Here is a 16044-nt window from a genome sequence, read left to right as displayed (position 1 = left end):
GGTACGTACCGGTACCGGTCAGGTACCGGGTACCGTTTCGGATTTACCGCAACTACAATATATATAATAATTATATATAATTATAATTCAAAAAAATTCCCCATATCATACAATTTATCATAAAATATCTCTAGTAGAGATTCTCTAGTCCCACATTGCTTAGTTACAAAACTCTTATCCACTTTAAATGACTTTGCACACTAGTGAACTTGTGAATGAGAACCCAATAAGAGGTCTCGCGCGCTCGGAAAAATGTGCCGTGGCCGAAGGCAATTTGGAAAAACTGATTCGGAAACCAATTAACCGGGTGCGCGTTACGGGTTATTCGTGCGCAGGGGGGGTGCAAATTCGGGATCTAAGCCTCGCGCACGTACTAAGGTTAAGCCTATGTTTTGCTTAAAATTTTTTTAGTTTTTTTGGGCCTGAAATGTTTTTTTTTTTGGGACAAGAAAAGGTTAAAAAAAAAAAAAAAGGGCCTGAAACGTTTTTTTTTTTTTTTGGTACCAGAAAAAGTAAAAATAAAAAATAAAAAATTTAGTTTTTTTGGGCCTGAAATGTTTTTTTTTTTGGGACAAGAAAAAGTAAAAAAAAAAAAGAAAGCCTGAAACGTTTTTTTTTTTTTTGGTACCAGAAAAAGTAAAAAAAAAAAAAAAAAACGCTGCAAAATCTCGGCCGGAATTTCCGGTATCCCGGTATCGGCCGGTATTGTCCGAAAAGTCCGGTACCGACCGGTATTGGGACCGGAACGAAATTGGGGGGTTAGGGTACCGGTTTTCCGTCAAAACGGTACGTACCGGCCGGTACCGGCCGGTACGGAACGGTATCGATAACTATGTTGGGGACTTCAATTATTTTGGAGAAGAACCTTGCTACTGGCACAGCCAATTTGTGATTGTGCACAAATTGCATTGTGAGGCTCATTAAGGGTCCCATACAAATAATTTAATTCGTTAATTATGTTTAAAACATTTTTTCAAGGGCTTCCGCAAAAAATTAGCTCAATTCGATACCTATAAGCGCTTGATCTAATCATCTAACTTTTCATTCGTGTTTTTAGAGAATGAAAAGTAAGACGATTAGATCAAGTACTTATAGGTGTCAGATTGAGCTGATTTTTAGTAAAACCCTTGAAAAAATGTTTTAAACATAATTAACGGCTCGAATCACTTGTATGGGACCCATAGTGAGCCCCACACAAAAATTTGTGCATGATCTGTGCACAAATTTGCTTTGTCCACAGACTTTATGTTTGGACGAACAAAATCTATTCTTATTCAATCAATTATACTTTAATAATAGTCGATCTGAATTATTAGGATTTGACGTCACACCGATTCCATCAGTATCACCTAAATTGAAGATCATCAGATATCAAAGATCTCCTGATCGGACAACATTTGATGCATCATGAGGCATTAAAGTGCTAGATTAATATTCGACTCCCCACTTGAGTCTTTTTCTTTTTAATCAAAACCGTCCATCTTTTACATATTATGGAGTACATTATTCATATCCAAAATGAAGTCAATCGGGTGTCGATACACACTTGATCTAACAAAAAACACATTTTTTTAATGAAATTATGTCTCAATGAAAAAGCCTTTGACACCCGATCAAGACAAATTTTTTTACAAGAATGCTATAACCAACAAGGAAAACAAAATCAATGGTCTGGATTGTTGTAATTGTGTCATGATCGAATGGCTACCATATGTTCAAATACATCACAAGACTTAGTTTATAAACAATTACATTGAACGTATATAATTTAAAGGTTGTTGCCAACTAAATTTGTATAGTGGTCAATCCGAACCGTTAGGATTTCACGTCTCACTTATTCCATCATTGTCACCAAAATCAGTGATCATTGGATATTGGCTACCATCAAATCGGGCAACATTTGATGCATCCTGAGTCATTAAAATATTAGATTGCAAGACCCGACCTCGAAAGATTCTTTATTTTTCAATCCGGATTGTCTATCTTTTACATAATATGCAGTTTATCAATCCTACCAAGAATGAAGTTGATCGAGTATCGCTACACATTTGATCGAACGATAACAATCATCCAAAATACAAATTGCGTCCTAATCAATGAGCTTTCCAAACCCATACGAGTCAAATTTTTACGATAATTAATGACTTAATCAATAAGCATAACGAAATCAATGGCTTCGACTGTTAAAATAGTTTTGTTATATTCTGATTCGCTAAATAATAGTATCAAAGAATATTAGAAAATGTATAACGTATAATATAATTACACATTGTTTGGTGATCTTCTTTATTTGAGCCTATTCCAATGCTTTTTCCTAGGTGATAGTAACTGTGAGGTCTATTCCAACGCTTTTCTTGGGTTGCTGGTAAATGTCCGGTCAATTCCAGCGCTTTTATTGGGCCGCTGGGAAATGGTCGGTCTATTCCAGCGTTTTTATTGGGCCGCTGGGAAATGGTCGGTCTATTCCAGCGCTTTTGGTTGGGCCGCTGGAAAAGCCTTATTTTAGCAGCGGCTAGAAAAAGCGCCGGTATAGAACTCCTATTGCAGCGTTTTTTCGGGCCGCTGGTAAAAAAAGCGTTGGGAGATCCCATATTTCTTGTAGTGATCGAGGATAACCAATTTGGAGAGAGATGAGATTTCTGAAGGAATCTGACCGAAAAATCCAGATTTGGATAGATTGAGACTTGTTAGCCTGAAAAGATGTCCAATTCTGGATGGTATTTCTGAGAAATTAAACTCATTATCGGCAAGGTTTAGGCTGTGAAGGTGGGCAAGGGTGAATAGACTGCTATTGGAGTTGATAGAACCATGGAGAAAGCTACTACTAAGGTCGAGGCCGATCACATGACCGGTGTCTTGGTCACACTTGACACCATCCCATGAGCAGCAACCGTTGCTCTTTCCATCAAGTAGCTTCCATGATTCAAGTTTTGGATAAGCAGAAGGGTCAACCGAAGCAAACTTGTCGATGACAAAATTATGCTTGAACTGCAGCAATGCTTTGCTCTCATTTTCATGGCATAAAGGTTGCGTAGAAGAGGAGTAAGTTAATATGATAAGATTAAAGCTACACAAGATTAGGTAAAAGCGAAGATGCAAACATGAATCCATGGTGCATGTATATAGCCAACGGTAGTTACCAGATCTTGGATGAGAGAAAGCTTGATGCCTTGATGTTCTTTTGTAGTTGGGCTTTCGATCGGGACTCCTCTATGTTGTGAATATAATCTTGATTATTAATTGTTGTTGTCCAATTGTGTGTGCTTGTGAGAGAGAAAGAGATAGATGGGGAATCGAGACTGGACCAATAAACCTAGAGGTGGCTGGTCCATGCAGTTTGACAATAGACAAAACACAATAATTTTGAACCAGTTAGGAAAAGTAGACTTAACAACTCAACAAATGTTCTTGTCTCTCAAACTTCTTAACTAACAAGCAAAAGACCTGCCTCCCAAGTTAGAAGGTACGAAACAGAATTTTGGGCTCGATGTAGGGACGGAGTCGAGATCTTTTGGGTTAGAAGTAGTGTTGAAACGAAACTTGAGAGAAGTAAAATATCAGGTATCGACATGACTGACTATGCTTTTTAAATAACGAGAGCAGTTGGCATCGTGGTTGTATAACACCACTTCAAATCCAATAGGGAGGAGTTTGATATCCATACATTGTAATCGGTTGGATAGGGAATAGGTTCTTTTATCGTATGACAAAAAAAATTAAAACTCTCCTTCTAAATGCGTATTTTTATGCCATACAGCCGTGAGGTTTCTAGCCCGTCCATGTGAAAACTCCAACATATATAGTATCGCTATTGATTAAATTGTGGCATGTAATTTTCATTTTTGAGACAATAAATAGAACTTAAAAGTAAGATGATATCCAACCCATTAGATTAATATAAGAACCGGGCAAAAAAAAAAGACCAGAAAAAAAAAAAAAAAAAAACCTCAATGCAAATCTAGCTAAATGAAAATAATCAGTTACATTATTTACATCACCAATAACAAGATTCACTAATTTACACCTTGATTTTTCTTCTGCTACGTAATGTGAGGATTGAGTCCCATTTGGTTACAAGTTACTGGAGAATACATATCGTTTTGTTTTTTTTTTCAATCGATAGAATAGATCACATTTACATCACATATATATATATGAAGTACAAAGTACGAATCCGGAACACTACGTCAATTGTGAGAATCCACAAGATAATGAAGCCTGACAACTGAATCAATACAAGAAATAAACCCATCATAGGAAATAAACAACGAACTCCCGACCTCCTAGTGAGATGCAAGAGTGCTGACCAACTGAATCCTACGCACAAACAAAATGTCTGTGGTGTCCGATGGAAAATTGTGTTGCCGGTCTTATCCAGAATTCAATCTCTTTCTTCCCACGCCAAACACTCCATTTACTCCATGGCTGCTGAAGTCTTCTTTGTTGTGCTTGGCAATAGTGAGGATGGAGCCAAAAAAAGCCCCTCAAGTCAACATATTATGGTCGACGGGCTGGTAGGACCATTACTAGTCCATTTCTACGCAAGACTAGCTAGCTTCTCATTTCTGTCCAATTTGGCGTGGGAAAATTGTGTTGGCTCCAAATCCTTTTTTGACTTTTGGTTTTCTTTTAGTCAAGCATGAATCATTCATTGAGCTAACGCATCACACAAAAATCAACCAAATTAACCTTTCCCAGGAACGGGGAAAGACCGGAAAAATGAAAAAGACAAACGGGAATACACGGAAAGACTCTTGCAAATGATCGAAAGAGACAAGGAGGAATTCATTTTTTGATGATTGACTAGCGATCGAAAGCAAGGATGTGGTAATCTCCTCTTGTTCTTTTTTTGAAAAAACAAATATTCCATATCCAAGTTAAATATAAGAAGTATTATTATTATTATTATTATTACCATATATAACACAAAATTTCTCCTCCTATTTTGTTTCGGAAATCTGATTTTACGTAGAGGGCCCCTCTTAGAAGAACCATTCAATCCAAGTGTTAGTCCTTTTAGGCATTAAAAAAATGTTTCAACGTTTAACTTGATCGAGCAGAAAAATGCTCAACCTAACAGAAAAAAGATCCAAGACTTTTGCTCAATGGATTAGTATATTTGGGTTCAAGTCTCTCTTGATGCTTTGTCAGACTACGCATAAAAGTTTGTAACACACGGCAAGATCTTCATTTTTGTCCCAACATGGGTGCGGTGAATCCTCTACTAATTGTTATATATATGGTGCTAAGAGTAACATCCCTAAACATATATGGATACGGATAGTAGTAGCCTATCTGCATATCAAGTACTCAAGTCCAAGGGCAACTAGAGAAAATTTCTCGAGGTTTTGGGAGCACACAAGTTCAACATTCCATACCAATCATCTAAGACCAGAAACCACATATACAATCAGACATAAGTGATAAGCGTCAAGACCACAAGTAATAGAAAGACGAAACTGCAATATGAAGAAATACATGTTAACACTGCTTGTAGCAACAGAACGAGCAAGAACAAAAGCTCCAGAAAGAACTCTCTTGTCCACTTTAGAAACATGACAACACCGCTAGTATTCCACCGCTAAAACCAGCATATCCTTAACACCTGACCCTTTTATTTAACATAACCTCTAGCCAAGATGGGAGCACAAGCACAAAAGTAGCACTGAAGAAAGAAACCACAATTTCATTGCCAACAACTGCCAAACAATTTTCCAAACCGAAGTGAAGTTAGAAAGTTTGCAAATGATGGAATATATAATAATCACTTCACGAAAGCTAATAGCACGAAAAAAATGAGTAAAACAAAGTGAGAGAATGGATGTCGCTTGCTTGCTTAGGTTCTTCGGCCCTTGCTTTTCTTCTTCTTCTGAAATTTCTTCACCCTCCCGAAGGTGTCGACAAACCCTTCGTGATACCTCCTCATCAGAGTTGTCCCAATAACCAACCCGACTACCAGCCCACTTCCATATCCCAAGGCTATGACCATCCAATAAATACCTCTCGAAAACTCAAGATCGCGACGTCGAAATATAGGCTGAGGTGGTGGTGAGGTCATTGAATTTCCGCATGACTTCGACAACGGGAAACCACACAATCCCAAATTCCCATCATACGAACTATTTTCGAATGTATCAAACTGTCTCCCTTGAGGTATAGAGCCAGTAAGTCAATTATGAGAAACATTTAAGATTGAAAGGAAAGTGAGTTGGGTTAGTTGCCAAGGGATCTGTCCTGAGAGCAAGTTTTTGGATAGGTCCAACGACTCCAATGCTGTCAATTTTTCCAACAATGTGGGGATAGCGCTAGTAAGTTTGTTGTTGGAAATGTTTAGCAATTGAAGCTCACTAAGACTTCCAAAGGATTTTGGGATATCCCCAATGAATGTGTTGTTTGAGAGATCAACAACCACCAAGGCACTTTGAATCCTCTAGTATAACCTGTCTGTCCCTTTGCTGACCACTCTTATTGAGTAATAGTAGTTCCACACATTGGAATAGGATATTGCCATATGAGTTGTTGGACCGGCACGTACCTTGAATTGAATTACAGGATTTGAACGCATATATGTCAAAATCTCTTTGTTGATCATTTTCATTCCATTCCAGTTACGAATGTATTCTGTTGGCAAACTGCCTGAAAAGCCATTGTAAGAGAGGTCAATTATCTGCAACTTTGGAAACATTGAATTGTTTCTGGGATCCCCAATGTTGCCATGGAATTTGTTTGATCCCCAAAAAAGAAGCTCTATGTCACACCCCAAAATGAGAAGTGACCGACCATGAACCACAAGACCAAAGCTCGTAGAACATGTAGCCTAAAAAAAAATTTTATAAAAACTCCCAAGCAAAGATCCACCAAACAGTCAACCATTTTTTTTATTCAGAACATCTCCAACCAATAAATTCCACAAAAGAATGGGGTACAAACATCCCATGAACCAAATAAAATCCAGTGATCCAACAGTAATAAAAGAATCCAAATGTTTGACAAAATATTTCAAATGCGGAAGCGATTAATAAAATAAAAATATGGTGAGACACCCTAAGGAGGTCAATACAAGAAATCCCCGAGATGCCACCAGAGTCCTTGCCTAATTCCCCAACTTGCCTGAAAAGAAGTTGGAATAAATCCGTCAGCTGACGAGCTCAATGAGTAGTAAAGCATGTATATTAGAATAAAGTTCTGAAATAGGGATCAAAATAATTTTACCATGTCAATATAAATTTGGCATAGAAGTGAACAATAAAAAAATCAATTAATCCAATAAACGATTCATTCGATAAATCTTAATGGTGTTCTCAATCCAATCTCCAACAACAATGGGAAACCACAACCAAAATCAATAGTACCAAATGCCAGTGAATAAATGTCTCATAATTGGATCCAATATCGAAACTTAGAGTCACCACGAGTAGGTAGCCCGTGGAACTTTTCCCTAAGAATGATCCGGTCAATAACAACTGTTGAGCATTAGGGTCACCGGCCTAATCCGGTTTCTTCCCTAATGGCCAGAGTCACCTACACACAGAGGATTAATTTCCCTGGACTTCAAAAATATGTTCCCATCAATATCCACAAAGCTCTCACCAAAAGATTTCTCGAATAACAAATGGTTTCACCAATACCGCATGCCAATTTAATGTAATCCAATATATCAATATGTGTTTCCAATTTCCATCATAAATTTTTCAAAACAAGAATTTAAGGGACACGGGGAAGTTCGAAAGTACGTAACATGTTTAACCACTCACCTGAGCCAAAAAATAATACGACTCGAACCACGCAAAACGAGCCTAACCTGAACAAGGCATCATATAGTAATATTATCACCAATTGTGTGAAGTATAATATTATCTACGGTAGTTTAAAGCTACCTGAAACTATACTAATCTGAGCCTAAAAAATGATTTAAGACTAATCCTTCCAAAACCATTATCCAATTTCTATTCCCATCGCTATAACCTTCTGTTCAACCACATACACCCAGACCAAGTGATTTGTTCTCTAACCATTCCACCTGTCCTCTCCTAACCCATTCAAAACCATAAACACATACCATTCACCACTAGCGCGCGCACACACACACACCACGTGCACCCACAAAACACCACAGCACACTGGTCTCCACAGCCAATATTTTCAGTGGAACTTGAGCAAAACTAAAAACAAAATCCGCATTTGTCCCGCATCGACCCCATTGATACGCCACCAAAAACCCAAGTTTTGTTCTCCAAGTTTAACTCAACTATTGTAACGAGGAAAAAGGAAACGAAGGAAAACATGAACAAAGAATGAATAGGACAAACCACTTACTCGATTGATCAATAATCCGTCAAACCAGTTGATTGTGGTTTCTCTCTTCTCACAACAGTTCTATCAAACTTCTTCTCCCAAAGTTCTCTCCAACTACAACCCTATTCGGTGTATGTATCTCCTATCTCCTAAAAGTACGTTTATAAAACTACCCACTACTATCAAACACCCACAATTATAGCCATCTAGTTAAACAAAATATCTAAAATTCTATCTGAGGTAAAAATTAAATTACTATGGTTAATTAAGCTCATACCCTTGTAGTTATAATAACGACAATTGTATCTATTGTGTACGCAAAAATAATTAACCAGGACCCAACCATAACACCCAATTAAATAATGGCCAGAATAATTAATAAAATAAATTAAAATTCTAGGCAGTAACACTCTAACTTAGGAAGAGCTCCCAACCAAGAGGGGAAAGTATCCTCAATTTGGTTATTTTGGAGAACAAGACACTCGAGCATTGCACAATTTGCCAATGATCTTGGCACCAGCCCCTGTAGTTGATTTTGCCCTAAATCAATCATCACCAATTGGCTATCATTGTGAATGTTGAAGGATTACTTCCGTGGAAACTATTGCAACTTAGATTCAAAATGAGAAGATCCTCGCTAGAACTGGCCAAACATGGAGGTATGCTGCCATTTAAATTGTTATTGGACAAATCAAGGATTATAAGAGAATTCTTGTGGCATATTGACGGTGGAATTGCTCCCGTCAATGCGTTATTGCTGGATTCATAAATCACAGTGCTTGGTGGTGGAACAGGAAGCGATCCTTGAAGCTTGTTAGAGCCGAGGTTGAAAACTATGAGAAAACGCCATGGGATGACAATTCGCTGCTGCTCGAAACCTGTCAGAAAGTTCTGGCCAAAGTCGACATATTCCATTGTTTCTTTACTTGAGTTCCACATCCGAGTTGGTATTTTGCCTCGAATTTTGTTTTTGTCAATAATTAACACCTGCAATTCATCTTGAAATCTTGGAATGCTAAGGAACTCGACTAAGTTGCATGACCGCAATCCTAGAGTATTGAGCGTTGGAATAGTACCATTGGTACTATTTTTGTCGAGCACTGTTAGTTTGTTTCCCCCTAATCGCAATGAGACCAAGTTATTGGTACTATTTTTGTCGAGCACTGTTAGTTTGTTTCCCCCTAATCGCAATGAGACCAAGTTTGGGAGTTTAATAAACATGTCTAGCTCGACAATACCAGTGAACCTATTAGAATGAAGAATCAAAACGTCAAGACGCTTGAGTTGAGTGATTGAGCTAGGAATCTGGCCACTAAACTTGCAATCACTAAGGTACAGGAAAGTGAGCCGGGTTAGATTGCCAAGTGGAGATGGAAGTGTCCCAGATAAATTAGTTTGACTCAAATCCAAATAAAGTAAGGATTCAAGTCTACCAATTGAATCTGGGAGCTTACCGTACAGGCCCGTGCTGAAGAATATCAATGCCTTAAGGCGACTATTGCTTTGAAATTCAGGTAGAGAACCGGTGAGATTTTCGTTCCAAGCTGCATTAAGAATCTATAGTTGTGGTAGACGAAAAATGTCCATTGGAAATTCACCATACAACGAACATCCTTCAAGATTAAGAGTTGTTAGAGAGGATATATTAGACAAAACACTTGGCACCGAAGAAGATATGTTCTCCATAGAAAGGTTAAGTACTTTGAGGTTGGTAAGGTTTTGAATTAGGTCTCTTAGGCTGGGTTTTTCAAGTTTCAAAAGACTTTCAGAATACAAATCACTTTCCGTAGACAGATCAAGGACAACCAATTTGGAAAAAGAGGAGATTTCTAAAGGAATCTGACCAACAAATCCAGAGTTAGATTGAGACTTGTTAGTCCCGAAAGATTTCCGATTCTGGACGGTATTTCAGAGAAATTAAATCTATTATCGGCAAGGTTCAGGCTATGAAGGTGGTCAAGGGTGAACAGGCTACTGTTGGAGTTGATAGAACCATGGAGAAAGCTACTACTGAGATCGAAGCCGATCACATGACCAGTGTCGTGGTCACACTCGACGCCGTCCCATGAGCAGCAACCGTTGCTCTTTCCGTCAAGTAGCTTCCATGATTCAAGCTTTGGATAAGCAGAAGGGTCAACAGACGCATTCTTGTCAATGATAAAATTATGCTTGAACTGCAGCAAGGCTCTGATCTTGTTTTCATGGCATAATCAGGGCCGGCCCCGGGGTAAGCTCCGCAAGCCCTTGGTCTTGGGTAATCCCCGGCTGGGGCAACCCCCAAAAAAAATAAAAATTTAAGTTATATTATAAATCTTAAAAAGTTACATACAATTGTTCAACTTTTAAGTTGGTGTAGTAGGCGCTGGCGTAAAGCCAGGGCACCAGAGGTGCTCTGTTCGATTCCTGGGCGCGCCGTCCTCTGTCTCTGTTTTTTTTCCTCCATTTTTTTTGTTCATCTTCTTCGTCTTTTGCTTTGCCTCCAAACCACAATTTTATTCTACCTCTTTTTGTTTTTCTGCCAACAATAATAATCTATACGTGATATGTTCTTACATTTGATGAAAAAAAGTCAGTTAAGATAAATCGAGCAAGCTAACACAGTTTTTATTTTTATCTTCGAACTACTATTTTGCAATTTAGCAAGAGAGATTAAAGAGATTGTCTATGATTTCAATTGAAAATGAGGCGCAATTAAAGAGATTGAGTACGATGACTCAATTGAGAAATTTGCTTTGAAAAATGCTAGGAGAAAATGTTTTCTTTAATTTGAATCGTGCTAATCATAAAGCACTATAAACGGGATTACATTTTGATGTTGGTTTATTTTTTATGTTATATATTATATTAAAGCTAAAAAAAAATGTAATTTTGAATTTTTTTTTTACTTGTATATTTATTTTTTTAATTTTGTATGATTTAATAGTAAGTGGAAAGCATAAGGTTGGGCTAGGGCAACCCAAATGTCGGGGCCGGCACTGGGCATAATGGCTACGTAGAGGAGGAGGAGGGAGTTAATATTATAAGATTAAAGCAACACAAGATCAGGTAATTGCGAAGATACAAGCATGAGTACTCTATGATTTATGGATATAGCCAACGCCAGTTACAAAAAATCTTGGATGAGAAAGCTTGATGCCTTTGATGTTCTTTTATAGTTGGGTTTTAGGACTCATCTACTTTGATAGTTCACACAATGGAAAGGTCCAGAGATGAGTGGACCCCTTCTATTGGAATCCTTGGGGTAAGTCCAAATCCCTTTGTAAGTAAAGTCCCGTCCATGTTCCCATACCATACTCCAGTTCAAGACACAAAATCTTCTGGTACGACTGTTTCACGTTCTTGCTTGCATATATATGCCCATTGTGACTTAGCTCCGGTTTGCTCTCTTTGGTTGAGGTTTGATTCTTTCCTGTTAAGCCAAATGTGAATGTCACTTCTAGTCTGTTTTGTTTGAATTTGGCTTCAAAGGTTGAGTTTCAGTTTTTTTCCGGCGTCGTTGGGTTACAATTAGATGCCTAAAATTTCTGTACGTTACACATTCACAAGACCTCTGGAATTTCATTGATTATATTTATGCATTGTTATTTCAAAGAGTCTTGGAGCAATGTTCCAAATCAGAGGCATTGTCTGTTAAATATACTAGGTGTTGGCCGTCGTGCTCGCACGAAGATTTCGTGCCCGTGAAATATGTAAAATAAGAGAATTGGTGAGTAAAACTCTGGTCCAAAGTGATTTATATACAGACTTAGAAGCACTGAATATACCTAAAGTTAAGTAGCAATTTGCCTGGATAAAAAGAGTTGTGTACTAAACAGAAAATACTGCAAATCACTATTCTTTCTTCTGTTTGTGTTTCAGAGGCTGTGCAGATTCGTCTTCTTCCATGTCGCTGTAGCATGTTGGTGAGCTAACTCTGGAGCTGTTTGGTGTTTTTGGAGGTTGGGGTTGAGCCGGTTGTGGTTGGGGTGCTTCTAGCTGCAGTGGTTCTTCGATGTTGATTGGGTCAGAGATTGAGTTGACAGTGAAAACACAACGTTCGATCCCTCCGTAATCATCCATGCAAGCCTTCAAGTTAAAAGGGTGGTTGTGCCAGGGAAGAAGAAGAAACGTGGGCTGGTGGGTTCAGAAACAATAAGCTAGAATACAACAGTAAGCTATGGCAAAAGAAAGAAGAAAAGTGGGCTAAATGGTGGGTTCAAAAACTTCAAAAACTGCTGGTAGATGAACGCCTTTTAAGTTAGACTGCCACAAACTCACCACGCCATCACCTCCAGTGGTTGCTAGTGTCATTCCACTGATGTTCCACTCCATCTCCCAAACCTGATCACGGAAATATAATATTTGTAAGGGAAGATTCAAGAAGCACATCCTCCCCTATATTATAGGGGACCCTTTTTTAAACAAGTAAATAAATAAAAAAGAAATTAAGAAAAGAGGGCTCTTCAAGACCAGAGAGCAATGTAACCTTTTCCGTTGAGAGCTTTCCATCAATATTGGGGTTCAATCCAAGGTGCCATAATGCAATTTGCTTGTGAGTCCCAGTTGTTATTAACGTCATGGCCTAAAAAAGAAATATCTACCCAAGATAAGAGTCATCTCAAATAATGATGCTCCTAGCAGTAACCTCAGAATCATGGTATGCTGAAGCAAAACATTGCCCCTGAAAATATTTAGCATTTCAAAATGCCGGAATCGTGGGCTTAAGGTTATATTTACATGTGCCGCGCACGAAATAAACTTGTATCAGAAGATGGACACAATGTTACCTGCCAATATTTGCTGCCCAAGCAACCACATAAATTGGATCGCCCTTTTCCTCAGGTAAAGCCAACTCAGCAACCGGAAGCCATCTTTGGTGATCCTGATCAAATTCCCAAACCTGCAGACATCTATCAGTCATTAATATTTTTCTGTATCAGTCTGAAGATGATTTTCACCAATATATCCTATATGTCTATTTGATCATGAGCCCAATAAGGAAGTTTAATATTTGCATTCAAAATATAACAATGCCCAAGCATCTGATGCGCGATACTTAACAAACATTTGTATTAAAGACTAAGAATATCTACCCTGTTGTGTTGTTTGACAAGGAATTAGAAAAATAAGACACTTAGAAATAGATACGGTGACGACACTCAATACCAATACATGTGTCAGGCAAGCCGGCCCGAATACTTGAGTTATCAAAAAAAAAGAAGAAGAGCCAATACATGCGTCCATGTGACATGATACGCAAGTGACGTCAATACATCACGTGCACTTCAATACTATGATACTTCATATGTTGTAACCAATTGGGGCTAACCAACAACAAATACTTACCAAAATTGCTTTTTAGAAAACCAATCAATGAATCCACATGTTTTCCCATTTTACAATTTTATCGGAAAAAGATATCGAGAATATGTCAAACAAGTTTAGGGGTAAATGTTCTGCTATACTGACGCTGAAAACAGCAACCAAACGGGGACTATTCAGCTTAGGACGAAGAGGATTGAAGATTTGACTTTCTTTTCCTTGTATAGGTTTCTCCCAATGAATGCATAGGACTGTTGCAGTGAATAGCCAAAGGAAACTTAGTAGAACTAACAATTAAGAATATCTCTAATGGTAAGCCATCTCTGAAGCCAAAGGCATTATTTGATGTGAGATCCCCAAAATGAGCTAGGTCATGGCGTGTGATAAGCGATTTCTCAAGCCAAAGGCATTATTTGACGTGAGATCCCCAAAATGAGCTAGGCCATTTCTCACGCCAGGATTGGCACCAAAAAAAATGGCAAAGCCACTTATAGAAAGTACACCCTTGTGCCAAATCCCATGCCAGAGCAAAAATTTGGCATCAAGAATGGCAGCAAAATCATCTCCACCCTCGTGCCAAACCTGCACACTATCTAAGCCATTCGATTTGCATCGGAAAATGGAATGAATTTAAATCAACTGTGTGCATTTGACAGTGTCAAAATGGCGCCGTACCAGTGAAACCACATCGCTAATTTTTGGGTATTTGACAATATAGGAAGCCAAAAAAATGACACCGTCAATATCAATTTAGCATCAACCACTGACTTGTTTGTACCGTTGCTTCAGCATTGTCAGACGCAAGCTTTTTGCATCAAACCCCTATTCAAGTGATCCAACCGGCAACCGCTGTCATGGATTAATGCACAAAATAAATTTGAGACCACTGCATGACCCGCATCAACTTTGCCAAATTTCGACCAAAAACTACCATAGCAAGTCAAAAAATAGCTTTGGCTCGGAAAAAAACAGCTCAAATCATTAGAGATGATGTAAGATGGGATTAAGAAGTTACCAACCATAATCTCTGACTTCCCGACCTTCGCCGTCGTGACGTTCAACGCTGGCGTGCAAAGCATTGCTGTTTATATCTACCAAATTTCCGATAGATTTTTTTTGATAAGTAAATAATTATATTAGAAAGAAGGCATAAAGGGCATGCCACCCGTATACAATTCCCGATGAATTAGATACAATTATTAATAAAATCTCTCTCTCTCTCTCTCTCTCTCTCTCTCTCTCTCTCTCTCTCTCTCTCTCTCTCTCTCTCTCTCTCTCTCTCTCATCAAATAATTTAAACCCACGATTTAAACAACCTAGAAACACTTTTGAGTTTATAAATCTAACGAACACAACCAAATCAGCAAATTTCATCACCTCGCATTTGATTTCTATTTCATTCATGCAATTTGGAATTAACTATGGCGGTATGATGTCTCTTCCCCTTACTTTAATCTTGAATCAAATTCAGAATTCAGCTAAAAAAACTCATCAAATCCCTTTCCACACTTATAGTCAAACTCCAACCACAATTTTTAAGGCATAAATAGTTATGAATCAAGTCTATGATCTTATGGCTGTAATGTTGAATTGAGTAGATGAATGCATTAACCAAGGAGGAATTCTCCCGCGGTACATGGTTGCCAATGCATACAAGCAGAGAGAACTCATCAAATTCTACCTCTTGCTTCTTAGCTTCTAGTTTCCAATTTGACCTTCTAGCTTGTTGGAGTAACTCTATAGTTTTCATTATCTACTTCCTGTTTATATTTAACATGGCAGCTGGATTTTAGGTTTTCCCCTGATCCATTTTTCTTTATTTACCATATATGATGGTGGAAAAAAATGCAGAATGGAAGATATTGTAGGCAGAATTTGGGAGGTAGATAATTTCTTTGTTAAACTAACAAAAACCTCTCCCTAAGCCAATGGTTTTAAGTGCACATGGCCAGACACGTGTTCAAAACTTTTCGATGTGCTTGACGCGTGTGAGTTTCATGTGTTTCGTGTGATTGCTCAAGTGAGTCTAACAATTCCAGAATCCAAACACATTTATTTTTTAATCTGCATCCAACCGGATATCTGTGGCCATATCAATGCAATTGTTTAAAAAACACACATAAGCATACAGAATCACCCGTCTTAGAATCCAAACACATTTATTTTTTAATCTGTATCCATCCAGATATCTTTAGCCATAGCAATGCAATTGTTAAAATAACACACATAAGCATACAGAATCATCTGTCTTAGCAGTTTTCTGCGCTGAATTAAACCGTCTATAACTCCCATCTACTTCTCTCCGTCTGCAAAATAGTCAATAATACTATTATATTATATACTGGATATTGCATGTACGTATACATATATCCTTCATGTCTGAGTATATAAGGGACAGATGACTGAAAAAAAGACGACCCCTCGAATACTCCAAATAAGGGATAGGAG

The 16044-nt window shown here is 38.1% G+C and overlaps 2 protein-coding genes across 2 annotated transcripts; both read right to left on the bottom strand.

Annotated features, from left to right (window-relative positions):
* Positions 1 to 2538: 2538 nt before the first annotated feature.
* Positions 2539 to 11574, bottom strand: LOC131317010 (receptor-like protein 7). The gene is made up of 9 exons (XM_058346593.1): positions 11488 to 11574; positions 10326 to 10469; positions 9997 to 10134; positions 8852 to 9852; positions 7755 to 7801; positions 6536 to 6636; positions 5885 to 6139; positions 5479 to 5567; positions 2539 to 3067 (listed from the first exon to the last, which is right to left on the bottom strand). Exons 1-9 carry the CDS (start codon positions 11572 to 11574, stop codon positions 2539 to 2541), a joined length of 2391 nt encoding a protein of 796 aa, XP_058202576.1.
* Positions 11575 to 12126: 552 nt separating this feature from the next.
* LOC131317009 (uncharacterized) lies at positions 12127 to 13066 on the bottom strand. Its single transcript, XM_058346592.1, has 3 exons — positions 12761 to 13066; positions 12553 to 12615; positions 12127 to 12408 (listed from the first exon to the last, which is right to left on the bottom strand). The coding sequence occupies exons 1-3, from the start codon at positions 12851 to 12853 to the stop codon at positions 12127 to 12129; spliced, it is 438 nt and encodes a 145-aa protein (XP_058202575.1). The 5' UTR covers positions 12854 to 13066.
* Positions 13067 to 16044: the final 2978 nt, after the last annotated feature.

Source organism: Rhododendron vialii, chromosome 2a (assembly GCF_030253575.1).
Source record: "Rhododendron vialii isolate Sample 1 chromosome 2a, ASM3025357v1".
NCBI classification, from domain to species: domain Eukaryota; kingdom Viridiplantae; phylum Streptophyta; class Magnoliopsida; order Ericales; family Ericaceae; genus Rhododendron; species Rhododendron vialii.
This window is presented reverse-complemented; position numbering and strand designations above follow the sequence as displayed.

Bases quoted from the DNA above. Each gene is read 5' to 3' on its own strand.
- LOC131317010 (XM_058346593.1), bottom strand. From the start codon at position 11,574: ATGGACGGGACTTTACTTACAAAGGGATTTGGACTTACCCCAAGGATT. The intron at 6,140-6,535 runs GTACGTGCCGGT...CAAGGGAGACAG, and splicing joins ATCCTGTAATTCAATTCAAG to TTTGATACATTCGAAAATAG. The intron at 5,568-5,884 runs GTGAAGAAATTT...GTGGAATACTAG, and splicing joins TTGTCGACACCTTCGGGAGG to CGGTGTTGTCATGTTTCTAA.
- LOC131317009 (XM_058346592.1), bottom strand. From the start codon at position 12,853: ATGACGTTAATAACAACTGGGACTCACAAGCAAATTGCATTATGGCAC. The intron at 12,616-12,760 runs GTTACATTGCTC...TTCCGTGATCAG, and splicing joins GAAAGCTCTCAACGGAAAAG to GTTTGGGAGATGGAGTGGAA. The intron at 12,409-12,552 runs GTGAGTTTGTGG...TGAACCCACCAG, and splicing joins CCACTGGAGGTGATGGCGTG to CCCACGTTTCTTCTTCTTCC.